The following is a 10,858-nucleotide window of genomic DNA, read 5'->3' as shown; positions in this document are numbered from 1 at the left end:
TACCTTATGGGGCTGCAGTGGTCTCCAGTAGAGTGGTTAAATACTTTTAGTTGTAAAGTTAAAGCTATGGTCTTCAAATCCAATTTGAAGATAATGTTCATAATACCAGTTTATATATGTGTGTGTGCGTGTATGTAAAGTGTATGCGTTCTTACTGGTGTGTAAATAAACTCCGACTGGAAGACGAAGGAAAAAAAAAAACTAAACAAAAACATTTCAACCTGTGACGCGTTGTTACCACGGCACTACTCTCTACTGTGGTTCTTCGAAGGAGGCCGCACAGCTACAAGCAGCTCGGTTGACCATCTTACCTGCTGTGCTGTTCAGACCATGGGGCCAACACTGCAGTCAAAACCAGCTGCAAAGCCCGCCGTCAAACGTCGCACCAGGACGAACAAAGAAGAAGTGAAGGTATGACACCTAGCGACCGCCGCGCATTGTTGCCAGGTCGGCTGCACTAGTGCCCGCTGATGCCGTCATAGCTCACTTATTTGGTCATTAGCTGCTAACACAGAGGCTCCTAAACACCATATAGCAGTAGTTCTGGTGTAGTTTCTACAGCAAATTTTTGTTTTTTATATATTGCAATTAAAGCAAAAAGCAAGAGGAGACAATGTGTCGCCATGTAGTTGTTCTTTAATCTGAGCCAAAAGTTAAAAATAAAAAGAGGAACCCCGGTCTGTTTCACACTGTGTGCTGAGCAAACTGGGAGGTCATCAGCATAAAGTTGTTTTTTTTTTTTTTTTTTTAATGGAAGTTAGACTAAATTAGGTAGGCAAACTCCCACCATGTTGCTCTCTGTCGACCGAAAACACCTTGTCAACAGGTGTTGCTCATCGGATGTGACGTCACTGATTGGGATTTGAACGGAAGGCGACATGAAAGACCCTCATCTTTTTCATTGACTGTAGAAAACGTCTACATTTTCTTACCTCGGTGCTCATGACACATTTCATATTTCGGGCCATATTTAAATTCACAACACAGCGACAATGTTACAACATATTGTCCCTTTGTGTGTATGTGTGTTGTTGTTTTTTATTACAAACACCTTAATGGTAAAGGACAGAAAGTTTGATAACAACTGAAACATGACCCCCCAAAAAGTACCATATTTTACAAGATTCATGAAGTTATCATTATATGGGGTGTGTAGCTCCACTGTGTAGTAGTTGAAGTGAACGCAACCCAGTTTAACCCTGGAAGGAGACAAATCCCTTCCAGGGTTTTTAAATCAAGAATGACACCTGGTGTAAAAAATCTGCCAAATCAAACACTAGGAGCAACCTGCTGTGCTGATGACTTGTGAACAAGGGACATGGTAACTCTAAAAACTGAGGCTGTGTCTTATATTTAGCTTGTAGTGTGGAGCAGGTAAAACAGCTTCTTGTAGTATTGTATTGAATAACACTGAAGAAATACTCTCATTACCAAAATACACAATGAAATCCTAAAAGTCTTCTAATATTTACAAATAATTTGTGGAAAATGTAATTACAGCCCTTTATATGTGATTTCATTTTTTCTTACAGAGATTTGCAAACCATTAACATCCTGTAACAAGTTATATTATTAGTTGAGACCTTTCGCACAAACTCTGAGGTAAATTACAAAACAGTAGCAGCTTGAACATTAAAAACCATCCTCATACTACCTGGAAGAGAATAATAGTTTGTCATTGTTTTCCAATCATACATGAACCAGTGATAAAAAATTAAAAAAAAAAAAAACAGTTAAAATTAGTCCTTTTACATGCACAGCACCAAGAAACCAGCACTATGACAGTGAATTGGTTCATATAAAATTCAGTTACACTTTTAATATCAGTTTGTTTAGGAGCTGCTTGTGCTAGGCTGCTTATTAGTGAAGGAAGCGGCTCAGGTCCTCACGAATCTCAGCCTCATCCCAGGGTCCATGAATGTTGTCTTTGTGCCTCTGCAGCCTGACAAGCAGGAAAGGACAGAGCAGTGTTACACTTGCTAAAGCCAGGGTTAAGAGCACAGCTCCACCCAGCGTCTGAGACCCCAGACCTACTATCCCTCCAATGCAAACTCCCATGCACACCCCAGTAAAATGGCCAGGGGTGTTCTCCCTCAGCGTCTGCAGCAGGCAGGGCCACAGAGCAAACACCAGCAGGGCACAGCTTAGCATGGCGAAAGTGTGCAGAGCTCCGGGTAACCTAGAGGCTAGGCACACTGAGGCAAACAGAGCTGCATTTAAAGAGAGGCTTCCAGGAGGCGATGGCTGGGCGTAAGGAAACGACACCAAATGGGCCAGCAGCATCAAAGCAGACATGGCGTACACAGTGTCTGTACTCACAGACTCTGTTAGTGTCTTAAGAACTGGCGAGAAGCCAAAGGTGAAGGAAAGGAAAATGGCTGCACTCTGTAAATCAGCCAGATGAGTGCGGGGTTCACCACATGATTCAACGCGAGATGTCAAGGCTTGATGAAGTCCATAACCCAGTAGGGCACAGATGAGGCTGGACCACAGCAACGTCTCAGGCGGCAGCAGACCCTGTGAAGAAAGTAGAGCTCTTTAATAACCCGCTCCATTTGGTAAAGACACTTTGTCCTTCAAAGATGGGGGGGGGGGGAGACCCAAAGCAGTACCTGCTCCATGTAGAGCCAGAGGGTGATAAAAATGGCCACACAAGACAGCTGCTGTCCTACAAATCCGGCTTCCTTCACTACAGCCCAGTAGCGGTACTGCCGGATGCCCTCGTTCCTGCGTAACTCCTCCAAGAACCGCTGGTCTACGTAGTTATCTGGAAAAGGCTGGCATTCCCACAGCACCTTACGCCATGGCACAGCTGGACCTGGGGCACCATCTGGCCCCATCACCCTGATTTCAACACACAAAACACAGACGGTGGAGAGTTTGAGACCAGCAGGGGTGTTTCATCCACTACTTAAATGACCTGTCATACCTGCAATCTTTGTTATGTGGTTTTCATTATTTGTGGTTTCCTAGTAGTCTTTTGCACTGCTTACCCAGTAATGTCCCATTATAAACACATTATGTTTCTGAATATTGCACGACTGGAAAGCCCTTTGGTTAAAGTTACTACTGTTTTGTGACATGACTTGACTCAAAGTGGCTAGGGAAATTTATCATTATTTTACTAAACATATTAAGCCTTACAGACAAGGCTTAAAGTAGCAGGCCAACCAGGGTCCTTTCCTGGGTTCATAAAAAGACTTCAAAAGCTCTAAAGCTGATATAATATTATGTTGTTTTTAGGTAGTTCACCCACAGCTCTGTTAGCCAAACAAATGTTGGATCTGAACAACATTTGAAGCGTTTTCTTTGCTGTCAAGTGAATGGGTTTAAAAAGGGACAATAAGCCCGCGCATCTCCGGTACGCACGAGTGTAAAAACAATAATGTGCTGAGTTAACTGAAATACCTACAAAAATATTTCTTAGGTGTTTTCCACCTACCTGAAATATGGTTTTACTCAGCGCCGATGCTACAATCTCATCCTCACAGTATCCCGGAAGTAAAGCGCTTTAGCTGCAGCGACCGCTGTTCTTCTTCTTCTGGCGCTCTCTGAAGTAGCTACACTGGCGTGCTGCTGCCCTCTACTGTCTGCTGGTCAGACTCTTCTTGACATTTTTACATGTCATTAATACAGTCCAAGACCTCTTATTATATATATTGTACGATATAATAATAATAATAATAATAATAATAATAATAATAATAATAATAATAATAATAATAATAATAATAATATGATGATGATGATGATGATGGATCCACCTAAATGAGGAAAAAAAGAATAAATATTATAATCAAGCAAGGTGTAAAGAATAAATACAGTTTATTTACCTCTGCTCTCAGGTATTTAATCAACCTCTGAAGTGAGTATTTGCTTCAGTGGTTGTTTCTAGTTATTACTTGGATATTTTACATTCACAGCCAGCCCACTGAACATATTTGGGAGTGAGCTAGGAATGTGGAGATTTAGCTCATCCCACAACCTGGGATTTCTCTTTCTACTTATTTCAGGGAAGTAAGAACTCCTCTTCCACCTTTCCCCACATATCCTGACTCAGTTCTTTAACAAAATTGTTTATACCAGATTGGCATCATGAAAGTCTGCATGCTAAATGTTTCCCTCTACTCCCATGTGTACTGGTACTAACATCATTAGAATTGCCTATTGTATACAGTATGATAAATGTTCGTATATGAAATCTGAGTTTGGATATAGTTTTCTCTTGCTCTCTTCATGAATGTGACTGCATCTTTGCAGGGAACCTTACGATCTGATATAATAATCTGTGGTTAGCATGCCACGCGCCTATGCTGAAAATGAAATTTTAGATCTGTGTATGAATTTCATCTGCGTTCACCAGTCTGAAAGGGTATGCCCCTTGATTTAGATTTTTTTTAATATGTCAGGATTCAAGAGTCAACTTTGGTGTCTTTGAATAACCATGATTTGTTTGAAAAGCACATTGGCGCTGTCCGTCCACTTTATGACAGTGCCTTTTTTCTTTTGCAAGTTGCCTGTGCTGAACATACGTGGCCCATTCTGTGCTGAAGTTATAAGACCAAACCCACAGACCGAAGTGGCTTCAAAAAGGTAATCAGGCATTTTAAAGTTCTAGGAAAATATTCTTAGAGTGGCAATAGTTTATGTCAATTTTAAAATTGTTTGTCTTGTTGATTGTGATATTAATCAATACGCTCATCTGTATCGTGATAATAACAGCTTCTCAAAGTGTAGACCACAGCCCCATGTCTCCCTGACAACAGCTCAGGCAGCCAGCAGTCATGTCAGCTCCAGCTCGGGGTCAGAGGAGCCACAAACGCCGACCACCACGGTAAATTCTGCCAACACAAAGAAACCCTGGAAAAGAACACTTAATTCCCAACAAGGTTTCTACATTCTCTACTCTTCCACTTTCCACTAAATTCATGTTGTTGTATTATTACTTTATGATTTAATTTTTGCCACATCTGTTCTATATTTGACTTTACAGAGGAAATCATTTCATAACGGTGTTTCCAGGAGTACGGGGTCGTGCATACAGGGTGTGATAGGCACGTAAGTATCATGAAACGTGATATTTTGTGGATTGACTAAAGCAAGTAAGTCGCAGTAACGTTTTCATTCTGCTTCTTCCCACCGTGTTGCATCCACTGTACTTTGGAAGGGCCTGTGTTACTACACTACAAGAATGTCTGATCATCACATCTCTGCACCACCGCACCACGAAGGACATGTTAGAAGCCAAGCAGCTTCACGGCAGGGTAAATTATGCTTCAGATACCCTAGGTATTCTACAGGCATCTGCATAACTAGTTTATACACCCCGCTCATATGCAGTAAAACCAGGCTTGTTACTGTATGCACAAACATGTCGAAATGATTGTAAAAGAAGGTCTATTCATAACGCTGTTTCAAAAAAAGGTTTGGATGCTTTGGAAAAAGATGATATTTACAACATATCAAATGCTCCAAGTGAGAATCTTAAATTGTTTTTTTTTTTTTTTTAAATATATATATAAATAAATAGTAAGTTGATTTGTTGCATTTTAACTTCCATAATTATCGAAACTGTTGTAAATTTGTATTTTTCTTTTTGTGGTGACTGGTCTGGACTGCTGGTTGCCATGTAGCTACTATAATACAGCCAGAACATGGTTTGCATTGTCTTACTGACCTAAGGAAGCCTTCTCTGAAACAGACATCATCTAGATGGCAGCATTTGTTGTGTGCCAAAATCTGTTTAGCAGATGCACAAGTTGGCCTTGCTGTATGCATGACCGCCCCTATATACCGTCACAGACGCTGGTATTTTTAACAGTACAGTGAGATCAAGCCAGATGGTCTTCTTTAGCCTGGAGAATACACCAACCAAGAAAAAGATCAAATAAAATTTTGAATGATTTGACAACAGCTCAGTTATCATTTAGCCAGGAAGTCTTGCGTTTTTAAATCTCTTTTGCTGAAATGTCCTGGGCCAAGAGAGGCAGCACACCTTGTACGGTTGCATGCAGTAGTTTTTCCAAAGTATTCCTAAGCCTATTGAAACACTTGACACTTCTCTACGGGATGCTCTTTTTTAAAATACCCATCCCTATTACTAATAAACCTAATTAGCTGTGGGAACATTTCACCAGATGTTGCCCTTGTCTCACCTTTTTTGAAAGATGTTACTGTTATTAGCATATGTTAACCAAAAAAATTAAAATTTCTCACTTTGAGCATCGAATATAATGGCTTTGCATTGATGATAAAGATAATTTCTGTTTTTAATCCACATTTGAATCACAGTATCACACTCTTTGGGGTGAAATATAACACAACAGAATGCAGAGGTCAGAAAAAAGGTAAAGCTGTTTAATCTGCAGAAATTTTCAACTGCAGGATATTAGCTAAATAAATATGATGCCACTTTCCCTCTTCTCCCACTGCTGTTTTATGACGGAAAACATTTCTCAAAGACAATGAAGCTGTAGACACAAACTTTTATTACTCAGTAACATAGAAATACTTTAAAAAACGTTGTTCTTTTCTTTTTGTAGAATTCTGAAAGCATGTTAAAAATTGATCAAAATATATTTTTATTACCAATACATCACTTATTAGAATCCAGACATACAGTACGTAAATACCAGTGACACCAACCATACATGAGAATAAGGAAAAGCACTGAAACTGAGGCAGATGATGACCATTTCTCACAACCAGACATCCAATATTATTACAGGCATCCAAAGAATTTGTGATTGACATATGCACATACCGTGTGGCAAAATGTTATAACTGTAACCCAATTAGTCTACTCAGTTTGGTTTTATTCACTTCTAACAAAAGATAGTGTAAATCACAAAGGCATAAACTCACTGTATGATCTTCACCTTACAGCACAAGGCAAAAATCAGAAGACTGCAACATGAAGCATCGAGCCAAGGTAGTGAGCAGCCAGGGTTCCACAGTGGAGATGAATAAACATCAATAAAAACTACAACCGCAGTAGCAGTTTAATACAATACAAGTAACAGGTAACAAACTGGTGTTATTCCAACCGTGTAGACTGTGGACCCATTTGTGTTTGCCAAAATGGGGTTCTGTGGGATCTGAGGCAGTGCAAGGACCTGGAAAAGTATGTTGAAAAGGAAAAAAAACAACAAAAAACAACAAAAAAAAAAAAACACAAGGCAAAGGATAGTTTATGCATATTAAACCAACCAGTGCATTGAAGTAGTGGCAATGACCTTCCAGATGTCACTCAGATAGAAATAGACTTCTGTCACAGGAGAGACGGGCAGGCTCAACATCTTCACACAGTAGGTGGCTGTAAGTAGACACCCAGCAGCAGCAGACAGGTTTCACAGCGGCGGCGCTGGCTGGCAGCCATTCAGGCCACAAGTCCACAAATCACGGCAGAGGAGAGTGGGGCAGTAGTTATAAAGAGATTTGGAGATGGCCCGTTTCCTTCTCTTGCGGTCTTTTGGGTGCCAAAGAGCATCATTGCAGTGCAGCCCTATATTTTCAGTATTGGCATGAAGGGGAATATGTGGCTGAATTGTAACAACATAAATGTTTGTGGCAATAAGAAAAGTATTCAAAGGCCTCACCAATAGGCAAAAGGCTGGGAGCGAAATCCAAATGAATAAGGCATCTTATTGTAAGGGGAAGACACACTAACAGACTGGCAGCACCTCTCACTCCTATCTGACAAAAATAACAGGCCCCAGACCATTCCTTCATCTAGTTTAGCTTAACCCATGTTGAAATTAATTTTTTAAACTTTTTTTAAAATGAAGAAAAAAAGAAGACATTTTTGCATTTGGCCTGGCTCCATTAGAAAAAATAGTTGCACTGTAAATGTGCTTCTTTCACTGATGAACTACAGCAGTTGGGGGGACCTATCAAACAAGATGCATGTTTTTTCAAGAAAGACAGAGCTAGGTTGTATGTAAAGTTGAGAGTCATAAGTTTTTCCAAACCTGGGGTTTCCTTCAAGCTGCAACGGCCTAAAAGACCAGAGCAACAACTGTGGTAAATTGGCTCTTTATCATTGTGTGTGTAAGTGTGCATATATATATATATAACATCCTTGATTAAAAGTCACAAAAGGGGAAATCAGCTGAAAAAATCCATAAGGTTTTTGTGGGCAACTGTGTCAGTCTCTCTGTTTCACTCCATTTCAGGTTGTGTTATGTTCGAATTTTCCGTTTATCTTCAAACAGCGAGCGGACTAGGTAGACCTGAACCCCCGAGACCAGAACCATAGCAATGAGATTGACCACTGACCAAAAGTTCACCCTTTCAAAGTTACTCTCCTGGATGTTTCGGTCACGAGCCTCGAACGCTCGCAGAAGCGTCTGGATCTGAGAGCTTTTACCCAGCCGAGCCTTCACATTGTTGATGGTGTCCTGAAGGAGAGGAGAAAAGCAGGTCATACTGAGGGAATCTGAGAAGAAAGCTAATAGATCCACTGTACTCTTTATGTAAATTTTACTTGACCAAAGTTAAACAAAAACAAAGCAGGTAATCAGAGTGAGAGTCTGAAATGGTGTTCCTTCCTCCTTGAAAAAACTACTTCCTCAACAGCTGGGGGACAAATTTCCTACCTCTTACCAAGATGACAAGGCTATGTGACTTATGCCACAAATTTAGGCTATTTCTAGCAAATGAGTGGTGCAAGCTGAAACAATTGGCCGCCCTCAGCCAGTAGGTGAGAGTTCATGACATTGTCCTTTCTTGTGACACACTTCGTGTAACTTTGCATGTTGGTGATGGATTATGTGCTATTTTGTTGGCAGTGTGTTCGGTCACTTTGCACCCCCCGTGTCATCCTGTGTGCCTGGATGATCCTCTGAAATATCTCAGGCAACAGAGGGACAAAGTCTAAAAATGCAAGTGGGAATAAAACCAACACACTCTGAATCAAATTTAACCACCTACCATCTATCAGTGCTATTAAGGTTTAAAGCTCACACATTCAAATCTATTAAAACGACAGGTTTGGAATGTGTTCAATTTATTCAAACAAGACCAACTCTCACCATAATGTCTTCCAGCTTCATGTCCAGGATGTCTGTTCCGTGGACGTACTCCTTCCAGTCATCTGGGTCTTCATTTGTATCCATGTTGTCCAGGATCAACTCGAAGAAGATGAGCTTCTCCGAGACTGAGCTGAACGTGTTGTCAAAGCAGAACATGTAGTCTCCCTCCTCAGTTTCTATGCTGGAAGAAAGCACAAGCAGTAAGATCTTCCCCAAACACCTGAGTTATTAATGTCAGTTTTTAAATAGAAGATCGGAGCTACTTACGTGTGGACACCATCAGACTTGTGGTAGTCACTGAATAGCAGTTGGCCCGAAGGAGAGAAGACAGTGAAGTCTACATCAAGGCCTGCACCATCTAACACCTGCGGATGGTGGAGAATAGAAATAAATGAGAGGTGAATGGGGCTGAGAAAAACAGCAGGTTTTTTTTCTCAGCAGTCCAGGTATTTTGCATAATGAAGATATTTGAACTTACTCAATATAAAAAGGGGTAATAAATAAGAACAAAAACAAAATAAGCCAAAGAAGCATTCATATCAGCCATCAACCCCTGAGAAATTCACATTTGGTGTGGCTTACTAATGTTTGTTTTAACACATGAAATGTCAGGAATGTTGGTTTTTTTGTAAGGAGTCTGACATTTATGCAGCTAAATAACAAACTAAAACTCTGTGACGTCACACAGGAAGAATAGATTCCGATTCTCTGCGTAACCTGCACACTGACCAGCAAAACAGGTTCCCAACAATATGAAAATCAAGGTGTGAACCAATTTACTTGTTGCTTCTTTTGCTCTGGATTTAAAACAGTAGTAAACAAGTGTAGGCTGCATGTGGTTTGAATGATGTAACTGAAGAAAGTATTCGCATCCTGTACTGAAGTAAAAGTACAAATGCAACACTTTAAATGTACTCCGTTACAAGTAAAAATAGCTACTATTGAAATCATTACATTATACTTAAAATTTTAAAAGCATCACCCAAATTTTAATGTAACAGTTAAGTTTTACTGCTGTATCTGGTTTAAGTGGACTCCATCTGAGCTCTTTTTAAAATCCAACTATTTTCTGAACATTGCGAGTATATTACTGAGAAATACCTTTAGAATTTCTGGCACCCAGTAAAATGATTATTTTTATATCTCTACGCCTTTACTTGTATGGACTGCTCGGTAGCTTAACTGATAAAATAATCATTAGTCAAATAAAAGCTGTAAAGCAAATAGCTACCAGTAAAACACTTCGAAATAAAAGTAGAACATTAGTTAGATATAGAAAGCATAAATACCTTAAACGTGTACCTGGCTAAATTGCCTTAATTATATTCCATTATTGGAATAAGTACCACAACTAAAGATCTAATCAACAGGTTTCACAAGTGTAATATGTCAACGCTGATTTGATTTGACAGATAGCAGTGTGAAGTTTTGGGTTGACCAGCTAACCCCATACAAACCCCAAAACAACATCCCTATTTTATGAGGCTTTATGACCTGATATTCAATCTCCAGTGAGGCATCATTCTTCATGGTCTGGTAGAAGCACTCCTTTCGACCGGCGGGCAGAGTGAACGTGAAGTCGCTGTCAAGAGACTGAGAGAAGGCAGCCAGCACCACTAACCTCTCCGAGACCAGTGAGACAAACACGGACAGGACACACAAAAATACCCGGACCATCTTCATGGTCAAAGCCATGACCCTAAAAGTCCCAAAGACCCAGAAATGTGATTATAGAGGCCGGCCACAGAGCTGGTCAGTCAGCGGCTGTTAGCTACCTTCGCCCGAAGTTGACTTCTAGTTGAAATGTTCTGAAGATTGGCGACAGC

General features: G+C 40.3%; 3 protein-coding genes across 3 annotated transcripts; 1 reads left to right on the top strand and 2 right to left on the bottom strand.

Moving 5' to 3' along the window:
* The first annotated feature begins 87 nt into the window (after positions 1-87).
* On the top strand, positions 88-7,186 carry LOC146361982 (uncharacterized). The gene is made up of 6 exons (XM_084922125.1): positions 88-411; positions 4,514-4,593; positions 4,723-4,834; positions 4,994-5,058; positions 5,168-5,264; positions 6,886-7,186. The coding sequence occupies exons 1-6, from the start codon at positions 331-333 to the stop codon at positions 6,967-6,969; spliced, it is 519 nt and encodes a 172-aa protein (XP_084778251.1). The 5' UTR covers positions 88-330; the 3' UTR covers positions 6,970-7,186.
* pigc (phosphatidylinositol glycan anchor biosynthesis, class C) lies at positions 617-3,532 on the bottom strand. The gene is made up of 3 exons (XM_084922123.1): positions 3,443-3,532; positions 2,613-2,844; positions 617-2,517 (listed from the first exon to the last, which is right to left on the bottom strand). Exons 2-3 carry the CDS (start codon positions 2,838-2,840, stop codon positions 1,861-1,863), a joined length of 885 nt encoding a protein of 294 aa, XP_084778249.1. The 5' UTR covers positions 2,841-2,844; positions 3,443-3,532; the 3' UTR covers positions 617-1,860.
* On the bottom strand, positions 6,472-10,858 carry tmed5 (transmembrane p24 trafficking protein 5). Its single transcript, XM_084922124.1, has 4 exons — positions 10,527-10,858; positions 9,300-9,397; positions 9,033-9,213; positions 6,472-8,399 (listed from the first exon to the last, which is right to left on the bottom strand). Exons 1-4 carry the CDS (start codon positions 10,725-10,727, stop codon positions 8,181-8,183), a joined length of 699 nt encoding a protein of 232 aa, XP_084778250.1. The 5' UTR covers positions 10,728-10,858; the 3' UTR covers positions 6,472-8,180.

Source organism: Perissodus microlepis, chromosome 23 (assembly GCF_051167445.1).
Source record: "Perissodus microlepis isolate ML-2025 ecotype Zambia chromosome 23, ASM5116744v1, whole genome shotgun sequence".
Taxonomy (NCBI): Eukaryota; Metazoa; Chordata; class Actinopteri; order Cichliformes; family Cichlidae; genus Perissodus; species Perissodus microlepis.
This window is presented reverse-complemented; position numbering and strand designations above follow the sequence as displayed.